The following is a 22460-nucleotide window of genomic DNA, read 5'->3' as shown; positions in this document are numbered from 1 at the left end:
CATTCTTTGTTTGTCAGTCTATCTATCTATCTATCTATCTATCTATCTATCTATCTATCTATCTATCTATCTATCTATCTATCTATCTATCTGTCTGTCTGTCTGTCTGTCTGCCTATCTGTCTGTCATTCTTTATGTTTGTCAGTCTATCTGTCTCTATCTATCTGACTATATGTCTGCCTATCTGTCTGTCATTCTATCTATCTATCTATCTATCTATCTATCTATCTATCTATCTATCTATCTATCTATCTATCTATCTATCTATCTATCTGTCTGTCTGTCTGTCTGTCTGTCTGTCTGTCAGAATGACAAACATAAAGAATGACAGACAATCTGTCTGTCTATCTATCTATCTATCTATCTATCTATCTATCTATCTATCTATCTATCTATCTATCTATCTTCCTATCTCCCTATCTGTCTGTCATTCTTTGTCTATCTATCTATCTGTCTGCCTATCTGTCTGTCATTCTTTGTCTATCTATCTATCTATCTATCTATCTGTCTGTCTGTCTGTCTGTCTGTCAGATAGATAGACAGACAGACAGACAGACATAGATTGTCTATCTATCTATCTATCTATCTGTCTGCCTATCTGTCTGTCATTCTTTGTCCTATCTATCTATCTATCTATCTATCTATCTATCTGTCTGTCTGTCTGTCTGTCATTCTTTATGTTTGTCATTCTATCTGTCTGTCTGTCTGTCTGTCTATCTATCTGTCTGTTGTTCTTTCGTTCTTTATGTCCATCATTCTATCTGTCCGTCTGTCTGTCTGTCCTGTTCTTTTGAAGCATTGCCAATTGGATAAAAGCAATAAAAGCCTAATTTCACACTAACACAGCTTCAGGTTCTCCCTCCACACCTCTGTCCTCTGTCCCCTATTCCTCCATTTTTCTATATTCGGCACTTTTCACAGAAACCAGAGCTCTCTCTCTGTTCATTATTCATCTGCCTGTCTTAGATGAGAGTGGCTATTCAGGGGCCTGGTCTGCTCTTTGAATTTCTTCATTAGCACATTCTTCTTTATTCTTGCCTTTTACCTAAAGGTGAGACAGTACAGAATGAGCAAAAGCGTCATGTCCATTCATGATTTGTCATCCTAGTGAATTTTAAAGGCATGAATGCTTTATTCCTTTGAAAGTGTAATTTCATGATGAGCATCAAATTAAGTTGTAGCTATAAACTCCTTTTTTTGGTCACGTTTTGTCTTTACTACCAAAGAGAGAGAGAGAAAAAAAGGTTACTGGTGTCCATGTGAATAAAAGTAATACTGAGTAAAAGCTTCCTACAATCTAGCATGTTGTAAAAAAATACTAATGTTCACCTCATTGTTTTCTGTCCTTTTTCTGTGACCCAGAACCAGGTGAGTTGTGCCAGTCCTTACCTAGAACCAAAGCACGGCCGCCTCTCGTCCACAGAAACTTCACAGTCTCGCTCCTCTCATGAGGAGTACCGCTCCGAACCTCAAGGGGGCAGCAGCAGCGGAGGAGGTTCCCCTGCTAGGAAGTCCGCCAGCCAGCGCCGTTCATGGCAGGACCTGATTGAAACCCCTCTGACCAGCTCGGGCCTCCACTACCTACAGACCCTGCCCCTAGAAGATGCTGTGTTCTGTGAGCCGGGGGCAGGTCTGTCTCCAGAATATCGCCGCCAATCGACTCTGCCTGCCCAACGCACACTGATGCAGGAACATTACGGTCCCTTCCCCATGCTTGAAGGGGAGAGGCTCAGAGACCCTGCTAACACAGCCGGGAAACCACGCAGCTTCACCTTGCCTCGGGATAGCGGCCTGCATGCCCTCCTCCCACCCTCCTCCAGCATGGCAGAACAGCAGCGGGACCCCAGCCGCAGGGAGCTCAGCCGATCTCACTGCATCAATAATGGTGGGTCAACATATTTGTATTAAAATTATGTATATTATAATTTTGCTTATATTTTATTTTTTTATTATTAAATGTGCAATAGGTAATTTTCTACAGAAAAAAATGTTGTTATACTGGTTGAAAGTCTCCTCATATCCTGATAGCAATCACTATGTTAATGGTCTAAATGTATTTTTTATAAATATATATCATATATGGAAGGCATAGGACCATAAAATGTTCATCCAATCATTATATTTGTTCCGAATGAAATAATATGATGTCCTACCTTCCTGGCAACGCATGTTTTTACATACCCCCGCACACCCTGTTCGTGCAGACATCATACGCTATCAGTGTTTCATGCTATGCAGAGTTTATACAGACAGACGTCAGTCACGGAGCACCGCAAACAAACAGAAGCCATCTTTTACAGTTCCTACTGAATCAAAACAACGAGCTTATGCTATGTTCATGCCATAACTACCGTGATTAAGAGATGGCAACCCGTGACGTTCTAACCGGAGCTGTTCAGTCTCAGACTCGGATATATGCGTATCCATGTCAACAGTATCAACACCGAAATGAATCTGCAGCAGTCAGGTACAAGCTCTCTAAGTTGTTTACATTCATCATTATTGTGATGTTATGTGCTTTGAGGTAGTTTAGCGCCGTCTCGTTTTGACTTCGATAGACTGGCAGGATGGGATCCTATGCTTTCAATGCTAGCAGGCTAACGTTAGCATTTCCCAGATCACCTATTGCACCTTAAATTATTATTTTTATGTTATTATTTATTCTTTTTGTTATTTATTCATTCATTTATTATGCTTTTTAAAAATATGTTTTCCCCGACCCATCAATTCCATAATTCATTAAATTAATTTTTATAAGTGATTAACAGACCTATATATACTGTACGTAATATACCTAAATTAAAATAATTTAAAATAAATACCTAATCAAAATAAATTAATAAAATGACAAAAATAATAAAATGACAATAATAATTATAGTAATAATAAAATATATAAAAAATGTTTAATTACTTATTTTTAATCACATATTTATATATATATATATATATATATATATATATATATATATATATATATATATATATAAGTAATTATATACATATATATATACATATATAATATATAATATATAATTTTATATGTATAATATAAAATAATATGTATATATTTTTTAATTTAAGACTTTAATTGATTAACATAATTTATAATGATGGCAAATGGGGGATGTGACTTGATCAAGCTTATGCAAAGATACTGCTGAATCTACCCTTTGCTACAATTTTGAAATGTGAAAAGCTGTACTTGAAAGAAAATAAACCAGGTCGGCTCAAATCAGTCTACTAAAACCTCTTTACCACATTCTATTAGATTTTAATAACCCCTCTGATTATGAGAACAGTAGGCACAGCAGAGTTATTTTAGTGCATGTGTGAATTTGAGTGCTTCAATATTAAATTGTTAAGAGCAGTGCACTCAGAGGGATGTGTGCAGGGATTTGTGGCTCTTTTTTTGTCTGTATTTCTTTCTGTGTTTTCTTAGCTTCTGTATCTTCCTTTTCCCCTGTTTGAGTGTGTTGGTGCTGTATGAAGCATAAACAGTTCCTGAGTTGCAGGATTTTTTTAGCTGTGCTGTGAGGTTCCCACTGAGATCTGTCCACTTCTTTCTTACTTACACACGTGCACACATGCAGGCATCTTTTTCTAGAAATAGCTGCATGCTCTTTCCCATGAAACTCATTTTAAACCTGCTGTATTGGTGTGGTTCTGACACAAGCTCCTGGCCCACTTTAGTTTACTTTACCTGATTCATTTTGATTTACAAGGAAAGTTAATCTTTATAGACATTTCTGTATGCCTGTCCTCTTGAATTTAATTTTCAGCTGTAGTGATACATATGATTAAAAATAATTGCATAGGAATATATAAAACAGAAACAATGATTCTCAAAAAATAATAATTACATTTTAAAAATGTTATTCACAACATTTTAATTGTTGCCTTGAGGGATAATAATACAAAAGCAAACTTTAGCTTCTTAACTATAACTTCTTTTTTATTCCAAGAACAGACTAAACTATAACTTATTAACATATTAGTAATTTTTCATTCAATATTAATTCAAAATTTCTACTGATTAATTAATATTGGTTATTGATGTAATTAATATTTAATTTTTGTTTAACAATTTTTCCCACAAAGATTTGTTTCAGATTAAACCAGGGTTTTCCAAACTGGAATTTGTGAGGGAACTGCTGGGGTTTGTGAATTGATGAAAAGCTAATAATTGAATAAATTAATGAAAAAAAAAGTGTAATTGAAAATCAGGTCCTACTTTATAAATACTATATTCTAACATTTAAATTAATCATTTGATACAGTAAACTTATTGTGTACATGCATGTTTTAACATTGTACTTATAGATGTAATTACATGCAAGTAATTATAATAATATAATTACACTGTTGATCCTTCTCTTACCCTTTAACCCACTCTTAAACTTTCCCATTCAACCAAACCCGTCCCTAACCTTACCCGTATCCCACATCAATAGCAAAAGTATTTTACAGTACAACACAAACACAATAAGTACATTGCACTTTTATTATTATTATTATTATTATTATTATTACAGTAGTCAACATTTGAAGTGGATCAAAACCAAAAGTCGAAATTATGGGATATAAACTCACAACTGCAAGAAAAGAAGTCAGAATCGTGGGATATAAACTCGTAATTGCAAGGGAAAAAAAGTCAGAATTCGGGGATATAAACTCGCAATTGCTAGAAAAGAAGTCAGAATCGTGGGATATAAACTCGTGATTGTGAGAAAAAAGTCAGAATTTGGGGATATAAACTCGCAATTGCAAGAAAATAAGTCAGAATCGTGGGATATAAACTCGTGATTGTGAGAAAAAAGTCAGAATTTGGGGATATAAACTCGCAACTGCAAGAAAAGAAGTCAGAATCGTGGGATATAAACTCGTGATTGTGAGAAAAAAGTCAGAATTTGGGGATATAAACTCGCAACTGCAAGAAAAGAAGTCAGAATCGTGGGATATAAACTCGTAATTGCGAGGAAAAAAGTCAGAATTTGGGGATATAAACTCGCAACTGCAAGAAAAGAAGTCAGAATCGTGGGATATAAATTCGTAATTGCAAGGGGAAAAAAGTCAGAATTCGGGGATATAAACTCGCAATTGCAAGAAAAGAAGTCAGAATCGTGGGATATAAACTCGTGATTGTGAGAAAAAAGTCAGAATTTGGGGATATAAACTCGCAATTGCAAGAAAAGAGGTCAGAATCGTGGGATATAAACTCGTGATTGTGAGAAAAAAGTCAGAATTTGGGGATATAAACTCGCAACTGCAAGAAAAGAAGTCAGAATCGTGGGATATAAACTCGTGATTGTGAGAAAAAAGTCAGAATTTGGGGATATAAACTCGCAACTGCAAGAAAAGAAGTCAGAATCGTGGGATATAAACTCGTAATTGCGAGGAAAAAAGTCAGAATTTGGGGATATAAACTCGCAATTGCAAGAAAAGAAGTCAGAATCGTGGGATATAAACTCATGATTGCAAGAAAAAAAGTAAAAATTATGGGATATAAACTCGCAACTGCAAGAAAAGAAGTCAGAATCGTGGGATATAAACATGTAATAGCAAGAAAAGAAGTCAGATCCGTGGGATATAAACTCGTAATTGCGAGAAAAAAGGTCAAAATTTCGGGATATAAACTCACATTTGCAAGATGTCAGAATCATGGGATAGAAAGTCAGAACTGAGGGATATAAACTTTTTATACCTCGCAATTCTGGCATTATAATTTGCAATTACGAAGTTATATTCTGCAATTCTGACTTTGACTTTTTAACTCGAACTGTTGAGTCAAAATTGCTAGATAAAAAGTCACAATTATCTTTTTAATTTTTTTTATACCATGGCAGAAACAAACTTCCATATAAAGACCGCTAATATAAACTGTGACCGAAAATTGCAATAAATAATCAAAATAAAACAGAAATATTTAGTTTTTTATCTGCTTGTCATTTGACCATTAACTGTCATCAGAAAACTGTAAACATACAAATATGTTGTAAAATTACTGAAATTTTAACTTAAAATCTCAGGGGATACTTCATGTAAATAGTTTAGGGCAAAAGGTTTTGGCTGACAAGGTTTGGGAATGAAAAAAATTATCTGCATAACTCTTATGGTACCCACATGGCGCCCTTGGGGGTTGTGGGACACACTGTTGAATGCTAATGAAATATATTACTTGGAGGAACAATTGTTTATTCAGATTCTTATTAATTAATGTGACTACTTTTTAAACATGGACACCTCTTTTACTTCTTCAGTGTCTGAAATGCTTTGTCACATAGATTATGCTTAAACCATAGTTAGCAATCAATTCTGAATGGGCTATTAATTCTGTCCCATTTTGGTCTGGTGTCCAGATAGACGCATTTCTCTCCACAAACCTCACAGGAAGCCGCCCATTTGCTGCTGGATTACCACTCTGTTTATCTCCCCCGTATTACTTTTCATCTTCCCCTCGTCTCGCAGTCTGTCGCCTCATGGCTCATTGCCATCTCACCATCTATATTCCCCATCTCCACTACCTCACCACCGATCTGCCTGTCTCACTTCCCGTCGCCCCCCTTTCGAAGTGTCCTGTCTAACTTTCTCTTCTAATATTCCCCTTTTTCGTCATCTCAGACGGATCTCCAGCAGCAGTCTATATATAATCCCAGTGGCTTTTTAATGAGTCTCCCTCTTATCTGTGTCTTTTATATCACTATATCTCTATCCCTCTCTGGAGGAGTTGGGGGCATCTGTTAGTCATCCACAGAGCCCATGCGTGCTGTACTACATACTGAAGAGAAAAGAGAGGCAGGGCCTATTGATCGTGACTCTCAATCACATGTTCCCCAGCAACTGGAAAGTTTTGCTGCACTGCAAGAGAGTTCGTGCCATTTAACAAGTTGCAAAAGGATCACAAAGAGCTTTAAAACTTTATTGATCTACTCAGGTTGAGTCGTTCTTATTGTAATTCATCACATGGCTAACCAAGCGGTCGATATAATGCTTTTTCTTTCAAATTATTGTAGACATTTATCAAAAGCAGGGATTGCAAGAAATAACTTGCACACAAAATGATTAACATCATATGAAAAAGTTAGAAATATGCTAAATAAGTTAGAGACAGGTAGTAGAGTCTGTACTGGTTAGGGTTGTTACAGACGATAAATAAAAGCTAAAATTTGCACATATCAAACAATAAAAAAGAATAGATTTATATTCTTGCCACAGTCATAGGGTCTTTGGTGCATAAATGGATAAAGCCTGAATGGATAATCATTTAGATCATTTTTAGTAAACAGCTACTAAATTAAACTCCCTTGCTGGATGTGATGTGCATACCCTGCATCTGCAGCATGTGGTGGGAGGAGTTGTGTGGGACTGCTGCCCTCTTGTGGTTGTTCAGAATAGTGGGTAAATACACGCCCACATACTGTACACTGTGGGTTCGTGAAGGCCTGATCATTAGAAACACTGTAATATCTGCTAATAACACCCAGCACTAGATACTGTTCATGGCCCACACGCTTTACCTACACAAACACTCCAACAACAGAACACGAGTGATTCAACTTATTTCTGGACTAACACATGAGCACCAGCATATACAGTTGCACGCAGACAGAAATATCAGAGAAACAAGCAACATGCCATCCGCTTGGCAGAGTGATTGATTGCCAAACCTGAATAGCCCTAGGGGAGTTTTTCTTCGTTTTTAAAGGTGGCTGTGTTGAACGATTTCAACATGTCATTTTAAACTGTGCTGAAATCTGTCTCCTAGCTTTACTGTCCATCTTTAGGTGTCTACCACTATAAAACTGCAGTTACTCAACCCCTTTTTCAACATACTGTATTAAGGTGTGATTATGTATTTTTGCATGTTAATGCAGTTTCTGTGGGTGGTAGCTGATTTATACTGGCCATTAGCTATTTGAACAGCCACCATGTTACAAAACCCATCTTTGATCATCTAGTTACTGTTTACTAGCATTTATAAATTGGCCATTAGCTGACCGAGTTGGTCAGTAGCAGCAAAAAATCTAAGATGGACCATTAATGATGAGCTATTTACCATCTTAGACTAGCTAATGACCATTTTTGACCAGTTTAAACTGGATAATGGCCATCTTGGACTAGCTAATTATCATCTTAGACCAATTAATGACCAGTTTATACCCGCTAATGACCACCTTAGATCAGCTAATGATTATCTCAGACCAGTGAATGACTGGTTTAAACCATCTTATGAGCTAGTATTGATTAGAATTGACCAGCTTAAAGCTACTAATGACCATCTTAGACCAGCTAATTACCAGCTTAAAGCAGCTAATGATTAGCTTAGACCAGCTAATCCCCATGTTGACTTGCTAATAACCAATGTTGATGAGTAAATATCCATCCTGATTCATCCAATGATGACCATCTTGACAGCTTGAACCAACTAATCACCATGTTGACTAGCTAATAACCATCTTGGCCAGAGAATAACTAGCTTAGACCAGCCAATGACCATTTCAGACAAACTAATCCCCATGTTGACTAGCTAATAACCAACATAGATGAATAAATATCCATCTTTACCATAGTGACAGCTTGAACCAGCTAATCACCATGTTAACTAGCTAATAACCATCTTGACCAGAGAATGACTATCTTAGACCAGCTAATCACCATGCTAACCAGCTAATATCCAGCTTAGATGAGCTAATGACCATCTTGATCAGCTAATGACTAGCGTCTAAAACACCTCTTACATTTTAAGCTGGATATTTTAGCAGGGAATTGTTAAACACATTGAGAAGAGCAGATGTGTGTATGTGTGTGTGTGTGTGTGTGTGTGTGTGTGTGTGTGTGTGTGTGTGTGTGTGTGTGTGTGTGTGTGTGTGTGTGTGTGTGAGAGTGTGTGTGTGTGTGTGTGTGACAGAGAGAATAAGAGATGTTGACACAGAGAAACCAGCGCACGTTTTTTCAAACGATAACAGATAAAAACAAAGACAGCGAGAGAAAATGTTCCCATATTATTTACATAAATCTGAGCCTGATTAAGCATTTTTCTATGCCAGTCTGACGAAAGACACTTCTCGTCCAGACCTTATGTCATTTTCTCTTTTTTTTACCTTCACAATTTCAGACTAACAAACAAAATAAATGAGCTGAGCATCATCAACTCCTCATGCCAACCTACACACCTGACTGAACAGTAATATGCACAGTTTAAATGTTGCAATCTGTCTGTTTCTTTTCCAATCCCACTCACTGTGCTTTGCTGGTGGAGCCACCCCTCTTTAACTCTGGCTTTCTGTGGCGCCCCCCACAGGCGGGGAGCCGGAGTGCCATCGGCAGGCGGATTCGCTTGGTGATTTGTACCGGGCTCTGGAGCGTGCCAGTCTGTCGCCCATTGGTGAGCACCGCCTTTCCACCCGTCTGGAGTACAAACACCTTTTCATTCGGCGTTGCAACGATCCACAGCTAAATGACAAACTGCATCATCTCCGCATCCTGCAGAGCACGCTAAAGGTATCTGACCTCTGCTGCCGCATGGGTCCCACTGAAACCGTGTGTGCCTGTTTGTTTCATCTGTCCCGTCTGTCCGTCCGTTCCTCTCCATCTGTCTGATGTCTGTGGGGTTCTGGGGACAGCAGGATTTTTTTTGTTTTGTTTTTGTAGTCCATTTTAATATGGTTTACTAAGCCAAACTGCTATCCCAGAATCCCATCCATGTTAGACGGAGTTCTCTGTCTGGTGTGGGAGGAGGGTATGGCCAAATTCTGCTCTGAACCCTGCTGCTCTGTGTGGGCTAATCTGGTTTAGGCTCTGCCTGGTGCCATTGGGTCTTCTGTGGATGGGTCCTCTGCTGTTACCCATTTCCCCCAACTCGCCAGCTGCTGCTCTATGCTTATTATGTTGGGGCAGAGCCTCCCATTGCATTGTGGGTAAAATAAACAGCTGTTCAATAGCACCAAAAGATTCAAGATGGACCAAGATTTATGAGCTAATGATAATCTTAGACCAACTAATGACAGTTTATGACCAGTTTAAATTGGATAATGTCCATCTTAGACTAGCTAATGTCTAGTTTATGACCAGTTTAAACTGGATAACTACCATCTTGGACCAGTTAATGGCTAGTTTAAAATGGCTAAAGACCACCTTAAACCAGCTAAAGACCACCTTAAACATGTTAGACCAGCTACTGACCATCTTAAACCAGCTAATGACCATCTTAGGCCAGTTAATGACCATTGTAGACCAGTTAATGACCAGTTTAAAATGGCTAAAGACCAATTTAAAACTGCTAAAGACCACCTCAAACATGTTAGACAAGCTAATGACCATCTTAAACCAGATAATGATCATGTTAGACCAGTTAATGACCATCGTAGACCAGTTAATGACCAGTTTAAAATGGCTAAAGACCACCTTAAACATGTTAGACCAGCTAATGACCAGCTTAAACCTGCTAATCACCATTTTGACCAGCTGATAACCGTCTTTGATGAGACAATGACCTTTGGTATGGCCAAACTCTGCTCTGAACCTTGCTTCTCCATGTGGGTTAATCTGGTTTGGTGCCAGTAGGTCTTCCTGTGGTTGGGTCAGTCGTGTCTGTGCCTGTGCTTCTATCTGTGGCGCTGCCTCTGCACCCCCCCCCCCCCTCCCCCTAAAACTGCTGTGCTGTCCTCATTATGTTGGGGCAGAGCCTTCTGATGCATTGTGGGTTTTATAAGCATCCCTTATCACTCAGACTTGAATGAAAGAAGGTTAATTGGGGGCACAAAGCCCCACAGTGCCAGAGGACTCCAGTCAAGTCTGAGCATGCTATGTGTGTTTGCGTGTATGTGCCGCTCTGCTCATCTAGGTTGAGTCCACATCACTTCACGTCTACGCTAACCGCCTGTGGCGTGCTTTGACTATGACATCCTAACCACTGTATGAAGGAGACTGTATCTGTAATGCCCACCCTCCACTGCTCTCTTTCTTCACTCCCATAGGACAGGGAGGGCGAGGTAGCACTGATTGACAAGCTGCTGGCAAATCCTAAGCTCACGTCCTCAGAGTTCCAGGAATGGAAGAAAGTTTACATGGAGCTGTTTTCAGGAGAGCCCCAGCGGGACCGTCAGCCCAGCCCCGCCTCCGAGCCCAGCCCAGCCACCACGCCTGAACCCGCCCCCCGCACGCCCTCCCTCTCGCACACGCACTCCTACATCGAGACTCACGTCTGATGCACATTTCAGACACAAAAATACCGGCACATTATTTGAAGTAGTCGTCGCTCACTTCCACGGACCTTAGAGTGGATGTTCAAGGTGAAGTATGGGGTGAATTGGTGTTTATGGACTAATAATCTGACATGTGGTAATTATGTGGCTGTGAGGGATATATGTACAGAATTAACATTTAGGGATATGATGCATTGATGCATGCTTTTGAAAATGAAGTTACATTATTTAGTAATTAATATAAAAATTACCCAGAGGCTGTCTCAGATTATATGCAAATTAAAACAGTTGCATGCTGTCAAGTTTGACTTTCGTTTGTATCCATTTAAGTAATTATTCAAGTATTCAAGTCTTTTTTTTTTTTTTTTTTTTGCTCTGTTATGAAATGTAGTGGTTATGTTCTAGAATATCTAATGAATATATTAGGAATCACAATAAGCATCTTCCAGTAATAGTTAATGCTTTGACCCTACTTGATTTTAAAATAAGCTTATATATATATGTGTATATATAATATACACACACACACACACATACATATATATATATATATATATATATATATATATATATATATATATATATAATATATAATATATATATATATATATAATATATATATATATATATATATATATATATATATATATATATATCTATATCAAATTTATTTTTTATTTCAGTACCAAGTTTGTTAGTTTTTTTTATAAGATTTTTATTTTCAATTTTAATGTTTAACTCCATATTGGATCAGCCATCATCTAACACTCACTTAAAATTTAAAAACACTAATAATTCAATAACACTGTTAAATGTAATCTCAAAATGAATATCCATTTTTCATATTGTACATTTTGTGATGCCTAAATTCACATTAAAAGTGTATTTTATACTGTTGATTTTAGTTTTTAGTGTTTTTTTATTATTATTTATTCAGAAAAAGTGCATAGAGTTTTAATTTTGGGCATGAAAATATTGTATCAGCCATTTTACTATCTATATATTCCTAGTATACATTTTACACCAAGGTCCCCAACAGTCCAACCTATTAATTATACTGTACTTTTATCCCTCACAGTCTCGTTTTCATTCACATCAAATTTGATACAGCATCTACCTTGATTAAGGTCCTTAAACACAAATTCCCTTCTCACTTTTCCTTGTACTTCACATCCCGACAGCAATCGCAGACTCAATCTACTTGTGCTTTTTAAATACTTGAAAAACATTGTTTACGCAGGCACAGATATCTGTACAAAGCACTCTTAATGGCTCGACTCACAACCCACAGGCTTCAGAATATGCCACTTCTGCACACGGGGTTGCCATGGTTACAGGTCCTCCAAGCGGCTCAGACAAGGAGAGACAATGCCGTCGCACCGAGAACAAACCTGGCACACCTCTAGACAGGAAGCAGAGGTAGAACCAGAGCACTTGAACTTGGAAATGGGAGCTTCGGACTGAACTCTGAGAGGAAATGCATGTCTGAGGCGGCCTTTGAACACTAAACACACTGACTGTCACTCTGTTGTGCTGCTGTACCTTTGTTTGGCTGTCTTTTTGAAGCAAATCTCTCGGTGGACTCACAGACGGTCATCACACAAGTTATCTGCCATGTTTATATGCCACTTTAGCAAACCATATACTCTACTGTATCATACTATATATTTATGATCTGCTGTTATACATCGGCTGGCCCCGACTTATAGCATTTGTACATTTGTTTTGGAAGGTGTGTGGGTGTGCATGGAAAACTAATGTGGTTGCCTCATCTCAACACAATCTTTGCAGGGTGTTTGAATATACCAAGAAAAGGCATTTAAAGGAACATTCCTGATTCAAAATCAGTTCATTTCTATTCACAGCTTCTGTGGCTTGGTGTTAGTTACCACAGTCAGTAATTTTGACTCTTAATGGAAGTCTGTGGGACAAGGCAATGGAGCGTTTTCAGGCAGAAATGTGCAACTTGGATTCTTGTTAAGGTGCATATATTATTTCTTCCATACAAGAAATGTGTCTATAAAGTTGTTTAAGTCAACTTTGTGAGACTTTTCTAGGAGTGCATCTTCTGGTAATTCCTGAGGGTGGATTTGGCTTGTAAACAAACCCTTCTGTGCTATACTTAAACTTATCTTACAAAAGTTACAAGGTTTATGGACTTCACACGGTCAAGAGTTAAAGGATTAGTCCACTTTCAAATACAATTTTCCTGATAAAATACTCACCCCCATGTCAAAGATGTTCATGTCTTTCTTTCTTCAGTCGAAAAGAAATTAAGGTTTTTGATGAAAACATTCCAGGATTATTCTCCTTATAGTGGACTTCAATGGCCTTCAAACGGTCAAAATTACAGTTTCAGTGCAGCTTCAAAGGGCTTTAAATGATACCAGACGAGGAATAAGGGTCTTATCTAGCGAAACGATTTGTTATTTTCGAAAAAAATACAACTGTATATGCTTTATATAAACAGATGATCGCCTTGCACATGCTTTCCGTATTCTTCAAAAAGCTTATGCTGTATGTTTTACGCCTTCTGCACCCTCATGTCATCCAAGATGGCGTCCTACGCCTTCCCTATTCAACTTACGGAAAGTTCATTCCGTAAGTTGAATAGGTAAATTATCAGGAAAATTTTATTTGAAAGTGGAATAATCCTTTAAGACTGGATATGACAAGGTCATATGCAGAGACAAGTTTAGTAAACCATTCTCAGTTTTCAGTTGTAGTTATTTGTAAAACGTTATTATTAGGGGTTCAAGGCAAGCATGTAGCACTGAAACCCTATTGTAATTGTTAACATTTCTAATGATCAGCATTCTCTTCTAAAAGTGATCTGGCAGACCAAACCAGTAGAGAATTGAAACTTTGAGGGCTGGTAGTTTGGCCTGATCGGAACCAACCATGTGCAGCAAGATACTTCAGAGTCTGATTGTCAATAATTATCAAAAAAAAAACAAAAAAAACAACGATTCACGGTCTCTAAGGGCCACCAAAACGCTTGAAGTGGGCGGAGCCACTTTTACTAAAATGGCCATAACTCGGGAGCGGAATGTGATAATTTCACCAAACTTGGTGGCACTTAAAAATGGTTAGAAGTCTGATTGACTTGAAAATTGGCTTGCAGTGTCTTTATCCAAGGTGCCAAGACTGCCTTTGAAGTCATTCGCATATCTCGAAAAATGCAGCTGGCGGCAGCCAATGAATATTGAACAGCTACCAGACAAGGTTAACGGAGGCCGATCGGAACAAAACTGTGCCTGTTTTACTCAAGACCATAGAGGACAGTGAGAAATTTAAAAGAAATCAACCACTGGGGGGCGTCTTCACAGTTTTCATGCACATAGAGGATTGTTAATCAAGCAATTTTCGCACATGTTAATGCCGCTGTTAATAAAATTGTTCATAAATATTGGAAATTATTTCAAAAACCAACTTTCACATGGCCCTCTTCCTGCCTGATTTTCATAGAACTTAATGAAATTGGGTGTGCACATGCGTCACATGATTCTAAAGAGGCATGGAAACTTTTATGGACATCGGGCCATAAAATAGCTAGCGTTTTAACTGTTACAAAAGTGAAAAAAAACATGTATTTCCTTAGTAAACTGCCTTAATTGGCTCTAAATTGTGTTTTCCATCTACGATCTAGGTGATTGCATTCTTGCTAAATAAAACATAATACCTTTTTACATGTATGTTTAAAGGCCTTAAAACATGTGAAACCTGATAATTGCTGCTCGTAGCTATATTTATTAATATTAATAGGGATGCATAGTCTAATTGGTACCATATTATAATTTTTTTATTATTATATCACATACTGTACACACATCAGCCAATATTAGATATTTAATTGTACAGTATGTTGTGATGACTAAATTCAATGCATTTGAATGCAAAGGCATGTGAACAACTGAGTTCAGTTTTTAGTGTTATATTTGTAACTTATTTAGAGTTTTAATTTATTTAAAACAGTACAGAATATTATAACAACCCATTATAATTAGTAAAACTTATTATTATGTTAACATGCATAATGTTATCCTGTGGATCTCTGAGATATTTTAAACATTATTTTAACATTTATTGAGGTCCACTGCCTTGCCCCAATCAGAAAAGAGTCAAAAATTGTAGTAATTGACAGAATGCCAAAAATGCTGTAAATAGCGTTCAGCTTGTTTTGAACCTGGAATATTTCTGTGCCTGTGCTATGAACGCTTCTTGACAGAGAGTAACGCCTTGCTAAACCTGGCCTCTGATAACGGATGAGCATTCGGTGAAGTGTGTGGGCTTTGATCGGTAGAAAATTGCACAGGCTTCGTTATCCAGAAGCAGCATTATCCCTGTAACTTGATTGTGGAAGTTCTCTCTTCACTTCAGTTTCCTGATATTATGAGGTGAAATCATGTGTCTATGCGCAAATGAGAGTTCACAATCAAAAACAGATTTACACATGATGCTCCAAGCAAAAATTTGCACCCTTAAGTGAGCAGAGACAGTACTGACAAGTGATTGTGTACCCGTGCAGAAGGACGTTTTATGGACTTTTTAGTATTGTATACCTCTGTTTGGATTCAAGTTTTCCATTTCTTCAAGCTGCCATGCAGTTGTTCTCTGCAGTGCTGCTAGTTTAGGGAGATTTGCGTCAAGGAACAGTGAGTTTTTATGACAGCCAAGATCACCACGACACATCGCTGGTCTCAGCCCAGGGACTTGCCGCACGGCTCGGCCGATCAAAGCTGTTGCCCTGAACTCACCCCAGCATCTGTCAGAAGCAGCAACTCAACTCCTGATATTACATATATGTCAAAGTTCGGGAGGTCATCCATCTTTAAAACATCTCTTGCTACATGGCTTGTAGATACACCACAATCACATTTGGGTTTTTTTGTTGTTGTTTTTTTCTAAACCGAAGCTGCCAAATGATTTAATGTTAGTGTTTCAACTGTCAGAACGGCCGTGTAAGAAGCACTCAGGTGCTCAGCAAATACAAAGACGCTTTATGTGAGATTTTTAAGAACACACTGAATGTTCAAAAGAAAGTTTATTGTATGATAAGATGCGTATTATATGATGTACATGGATATTTCAGGTTTAACTCTGATGACATAATGGAGCACATTTCATTCTGTATGTAAACTAACGCCTGTTTCACACTGCAAGCGTAAGCGGCGCGTGAGCAGCGCGTATTTTTTTCGGCGCCCATGTTAACCAACGGATGCATTCACACAGGCAGCAGGAGCAGCGCGTAAGCGTAAAGCAGGAGCGTCGCGTAAGCAGCAGTGAAGCGATCGTTTCGGCGCCGAGTCTATTTTTGCTGCGCTGCTGACGCTCAATTAAAGTGAAAGCACACTTTTGATGGACAAAATAAATATAATTTCACACAAAAAGTGTTCAAAATGCACAGAATAAGCATGTCTAATGTGTTTTAACAAGAATTTGAGTATGACAGGAAAAAAAAAATAAGAATCAAAAATAATTATACAAGATTTACCTATTTAAACTTGTTTTTAATTGTTCAGTTTGGGTTAAAGTATGGTGTATTATGAAAAACTAAAGTAAACTAGCCAGAAAATATGATATATAAACATTATTTTAGTTATTACACAGACTGCTGGCTTTTTTCGCCGAGTTTGCTGTATTGTAAATATGTGCACGCGGCAGATGATGTTAAACACAAAGCTTACCTCATTCGTGTGCAGCAATGGATAACACGAGGCTTTTATTTGTATTTATTTTTTTTATTTATTCATTACGTTTATATGAGAATGTTGTACACCTCCCCGTGTTAAACTTTCAAGACTCTCAAGTTCATAAATGACCAACTTATAAAAACAAATTTATAGCTGTCTTGATAAAGAAATGCTCACTTTATATGCATCTTCGAGCCGCTGCTGTGACGCTGTACAAACGCTTCCAGTGTGAATACTCGCGCGTCTCTGCAGCTGCAGTGACGGTGTAGTTACGCTCACGCGCTGCTCACGCGACGCTCACGCTTGCAGTGTGAAACAGGCGTAAGACAATACTAGCTTGATTTTGATTGAGTGACTCAGGTGCTAATGTGTCCATGGGAATCATGGGAATCCATTAGCTCTTAGAGAAAGTGATTACCAGTGGATATAGAGGTACTAGAACGGATGTCTATTGGTATTTTACTTTAGTAATATATCAAAGTTATTATTAATTTAGTGCAAATCATGTTATGTTTCCTTAGCAGCCCATTTTTTAACGCAAAGTTGTCGTACAACGATCTAGTTCATCAATATCTGTGCTGCTGCCTGTCTTTATTATGAATAGGGCATGTAATTTAGGCAGTGCAGTTTCCAATGTGTTGTGTTTAGCGTACAACCTGGTAAAGTTTACTTTATTTATTACATTATTTAAAAAGAGAGTTATTGCTTTATCCAGATTTAAGTGTGGTTATACCTAGAGTCAATAAACTTTTATGGATGTAATCATGCTATATTCATTGTATTTGCATGTTTTATATATGCTGGATACTGTAAATGAAAAGGTTAGAAAGGCGGCCTCCACATTGCCTGACAGGCTGCCCAAACTTTGCGGCTGGTAAATGCCTATGTAGGTCTGTTATACCTGGAAAAAGCTGTCCGTTTGCATTCCCATTTGTCTCAATGGCAGTTTCTCAGTTGGCATTTCCAACCTTGATGGTGCCATCTTTGTTTATGGTCAGGCATTCAGTTAAGAGCTTGACAGCCTATCGGGCAATGAGTAAAAGCACCTTTCTTCAGTGGGTGGTTAAAATAGAGGCCCATGTCAATTTCCCAGAAAGGTATTCTTTTTTTTTTTCTTCCAGAAGCTTGGTTTCCAGGCTGTTCAGTGAAGGTAATGGACTTACATTTAATAGAGATGAATTGTTGGGATGAAAGTCTTGGGTCAAGAATGGGTCTCCTTTGTTTGGGCACAAGAGGCAGTTCAAATGGGAAATTCCAATTTCTTTCCTTGTCATTCACTCTCTCTTTCCATCAACCCACCTGAAGCTAACGAAACAAAAAAAAAGTTTAAACTATCCTAAATTGGTTTGCTGGTCTTATCTGGTGTAATCTAATCTAACCACTCAAATCTCACTCATTTGCCATTATTACCAGCACCCTTGTGTTAATTAATACAAAGGACTTCACAAGCTGCAAAAGAAATTTTATGCAGTCAAACCTTTTATTCATGCATTTCTCTTTATGCTGCTCATTTGCATTGATTCATTTGTAGAATTTCTCAACATTCATTACAGACTCAATGCTGCTTGCTTTTATATAAGCCAACACAGAAAATGTTACTACTACTAGGTCCGGATGATGCCTAGATTTGAATTGATTCATTTGAATCAGTTTGAACTTACAAAAATGAATCCAACTTGCAACCTCTTCTACTGAAGGTGAAAAACAAACATGCAATATTTCATTAAAACATCTGTTTTTTTAATGGTTTCATGTGCAAATATATAATATTATAAAATAATATATTATGAATTTTTGACCTATCATCCAGCCTAGTGACTACTGTTGATGTTATATTGCACTGTTTTGCTAGATTACTTGCAGTAATTATATTGGTTTTCTAGTCACACTATATTATCTGTGACTGGGAATAGATTTCCATGCAAGGCTGACTTTTGAGCTGTTAGATATACACATCTATGACGTTTTGTTTATCATTGCTCAGTAAAAATCTCCCCATCCTCCCTTGGTTTGTCTGTATCCCACACACACTCAGTAGTCTTGATACTTGTCCTTGCCTGCTTTGACTTCCCATGTTCCCTTCCAAATCAATGGTCTAATTTGGCTTTCTTTCGTAGCGTCTGTGAGTGTACCCTCATTCAATTTAACTGCTGTCTTTTCAGCTATCCACAGTCTGTATCCAGCATTCATGGCAGCTGTCTCTCTGTCATAAGACATTATAACTGTCACCTTTGATCTTCACACAGTGCCAAATAGTCAAATCTTGTCCAAACTGGTCTTCAAGTGTATAATTTATGTCTGTTTTCATTTGTCCTTATCTAGATTGCTTTTCTGTTTGTCCTTTCTTCATGCCTTTCAAGATGCAGTGACCTGGGTGTGCAGCAGTCTGAAATGTCATCTTTAGTTCTGTCCTTTTCCATACAGGAACTATGCCATTTTTCAGGACAAAGTCTTTATGACAAGTCATCTATCAATGTCATGACTTTCTCTACCCTATTCATAGTGACCTACTTTCAGGAGCTCCTTACTGCTTGCTGTAAAACACACTTGACAGCATTTTACACCCACCAAGGTCTTCTGTATCTGGGTAAATAGAATCCTGTTTTCCATTTTCCTATCCATGTATCCATGATACAAAGAATACCCTTGTCCTTCAACTCTTTCTGCCCCATGACAGCCATCTGTTTGTCTGTGTGTATGTGGGATGGTGTTTGTAATTGACTTTTAGGTCTCTGGAGGGTCTTGAAGAGTCATTATGGCACACTGAATCCCACACAAGGGCCTTGGTAGTTTACACACCTCCCTCCAGGCATCATATTCCGTGTCATACTCCAGCACATTTGTTGTACACACCTCCTGTCCTTCCTGCCATTTCCTGCCTCCGAACATAAGTACACGTTTGCCCCCTGTTGCGGTCAAACCATAACAGAAGCGGTCATTCAGTAGGGGCTTTAGACGGGTCCACTGGTCTTGCTCAGGACTGTAGCGTTCAATGTCACAGAAGGGCTCATACATTCCCAAAAAGGTGTAAATTCTTCCCCTCACTGTTGCCATCTGGTGGCCAAATCTGGCAATGGACATGTCACAACGTCTCTGCCAGGCATCCCCCTCAACAGAATTCAGAAAGAGCACCTCTTTGCTGCTCTCTGGGTTGTTGATATGAATGCCACCGGAGATGAAGATTCCTGTTTCAATAGTGGCACAGGCATGTCCATGAACGGAATATGGCAGGGATACACCACTGCGCCAGCACCCTTCATTCATACTGTACCTTTCCACAGATGACAAAGCAGGCTCACCCCTCTGGCCCCGTCCACCAATAGCAAAAATAACACCTTCTATTACACAGCAGGCAAACTGTGCCCTCTTCTGCAAGAGTGGTTCCATCTCCTCCCACTGTTCAAACCGTGGGTCATAGCGCCACACCTGGTCAGTGACAGTCATCACAGCACTCTTCTCATTCTCCTCATCCACCTGCACCACCTCACCACCTAGTACATATAAGAAGTTCCCAACAACGCATACTCCCTGGTGCTGTATCTTATTCGGTAAGGATGCTGAAAGTGGCTGGAATTTCTTGCTGTGAGGTTCGTAGGTTAGGATCTGATTCTGGGGTCTGTTTGCTTCTGGTCCTCCCCCTACCAGAAGAATCTTGTTCGTGGCTCTTAGGCTGGTGTGGACACTTTGTAGTAGAGGTTGTATGGAACCCTGAAGGTGGTAGTTAAGTGCTTTCTGCACTACACTGTGGATGAAAGGTGTACGTAGAGCAGGTTTAAGTGCACTAAGTCGAGACAGCTCTTCAGGTGGCACCAAACCAAATCGGATTCGACTGAGCAGTGCATTACTTTGCAGGGCAGATTGCGGGTTGCACTCTAGCCAGTCCAAAACCAGCTGTAGAAGTTCTGTCTCCTTGACTCCTGGCATCTCCTCAGCTACAAGCACCTCTTGCAGAGAATCAAGGTTTAACTCCATTAGCTCAGCCTTGTATTCTTCAGTTGCAAGTATTCTGCACATGTTTCTGGCAATGAAAAAGTTGCTGTCATTGAATGCTTCAGAAAGGCCATAGCATGCTGCTATGTTAGCAAAGAAGCAGCAATTGTCAGGAGCAATGCTTTCTGAGATGTAATGAGTGCAAAGATCTACAGCATGGGTGATCTGTAGATAGCAAGCAGCCTGCAGTGTGACCTCCAAAGTGGAGGGGGACAGTGAGATCCATGAGGTGTAGATGAAGTCGAGTATCTGCTCAAGGCCCAGAGATGACAGGGCTGGCAAGCTGATAGTGTGGCTACCGGATTCCAGAGTGTAGTCTTGGAACATGGACCAGAAGTAGTCACTGGAACAGGCTAGTAAAGTGCGATGAGCAGGAAACTCCACACCTTCCGCCTCCAAAACAACATCACACATTCGACCCTCCAGACGCAAGCTCTGGTACCGAGACAGAACACCTTCTCCATGACTGCTGCTGAGCGTCAGGTAATAATTCATCACTAGGAGAGGAAGGGAGAGAGAGAAAGATGACCAGGGTCAGGAACAGGTGAGTTAGGACTGAAAAGTAAGTTAAAGCAAGAAAGGAAGGTAAAGAGGCAGAGGTGGCTAGGCCGTCTTGCTCCTGCAAAAGTCATCAAAATGAAAGAAAACAGAAGGAAGAAAAGGTCAGTACACCAGCCGCGTCTGTTGGGATGTGGTCCATGACTTCTGCAGGCATCAAATGCGTAAACTTGCAAAGGGGAGGGTCAACCATTGCTCCTCCACCCAGTGGGCAGCCTCCAAACCTCTTGCCTCAACAAGATAGGCATGTGTTTTCTACCAGATCTCTGAAAGGGAGGGGAAAATGGATGGGCAGACATTTTGGGGCCACAGGGGGTAAACACAACCTCGAGCTAGTTGCCCTTTCCCTTTAGTTAGATGGGAACATCGAGAGCGGGAGAGATCATGCCGGGGGTTTATTATGATATGCAGATCTGAAGTCATCCCTTGATAAATAAAGGAGTTAGTCAGCACTGTGGATTTCTGTCTGTCGCCACCAGAAGCCATATCTCACCAAGGTGACAGGAATAGAAACTCAGAGTTTATCAGAGGGACAGTCAGGACACAGTCTAGCCAAAAAAGAGAAAGAGAGAGAATTGATAGAGTGAGATTCCTGCCTATGAGAACCGTAGGGAGATTGTTCAGACAAAGTCAGGGAAGGCACAAAGAAAAAAAAGAAAATAAAAGAAATAAAGTTTGTTTACAGTGTATGAATGTGACTAACAGACCACCACAGAGATTGACTTATGTTGGCTAGATTACTGATAAGTGAGGTTGATTCATAGACCTGAATTTGTGCGTAAGTGTGATCCAAAGCGAAAAGGACACATCCCACCCTCGTGACCATCGTACCCTTCATTCTCCCTGAATAGCTACTGGCTCAAAACTGGGATAGGGCAGCATCAGGCCAGGTTGCAGAGGGGGTATTAAGTATAAGAGTGGGGGGTGATTATGATAGAGCTTCTCGTATCATTCTTACACCCTCTGTTTATGGTTCTCCACTGTCTAGCTTTTGCAATACAATACTAGATGTATTA

The 22460-nt window shown here is 39.0% G+C and overlaps 2 protein-coding genes across 3 annotated transcripts in view; one reads left to right on the top strand and one right to left on the bottom strand.

The window, feature by feature from the left end:
- Positions 1-11321, top strand: part of cnksr2a (connector enhancer of kinase suppressor of Ras 2a) — a 100267-nt gene extending 88946 nt beyond the window's left edge. The window contains exons 19-21 of the mRNA XM_067377746.1: positions 1363-1885; positions 9301-9500; positions 10976-11321. Coding sequence (XP_067233847.1) covers positions 1363-1885; positions 9301-9500; positions 10976-11206 — 954 coding nt within the window. The 3' untranslated portion in view covers positions 11207-11321. The remainder of the gene's footprint in view (positions 1-1362; positions 1886-9300; positions 9501-10975) is intronic.
- On the bottom strand, positions 1794-21696 carry LOC137013789 (kelch-like protein 34). Of its 2 annotated transcripts, XM_067377734.1 has the most exons (3): positions 21557-21696; positions 18060-21383; positions 1794-1871 (listed from the first exon to the last, which is right to left on the bottom strand). In XM_067377734.1, the coding sequence occupies exon 2, from the start codon at positions 21379-21381 to the stop codon at positions 19621-19623; it is 1761 nt and encodes a 586-aa protein (XP_067233835.1). In that variant the 5' UTR covers positions 21382-21383; positions 21557-21696; the 3' UTR covers positions 1794-1871; positions 18060-19620. The 2 variants fall into 2 exon arrangements, with proteins under 2 accessions (XP_067233835.1, XP_067233834.1); XM_067377733.1 differs by having other exon boundaries at positions 18060-21696.
- Between the last annotated feature and the right edge of the window lie 764 nt (positions 21697-22460).

Source organism: Chanodichthys erythropterus, chromosome 23, assembly GCF_024489055.1.
Source record: "Chanodichthys erythropterus isolate Z2021 chromosome 23, ASM2448905v1, whole genome shotgun sequence".
NCBI lineage: Eukaryota > Metazoa > Chordata > Actinopteri > Cypriniformes > Xenocyprididae > Chanodichthys > Chanodichthys erythropterus.
The sequence above is the reverse complement of the archived record's forward strand: the minus strand, read 5'-3'. Positions and strand labels throughout refer to the sequence as shown.

What these genes read in the sequence shown, in the direction of transcription:
- LOC137013789 (XM_067377733.1), bottom strand. Translation starts at nt 21,381, where the DNA reads ATGAATTATTACCTGACGCTCAGCAGCAGTCATGGAGAAGGTGTTCTG.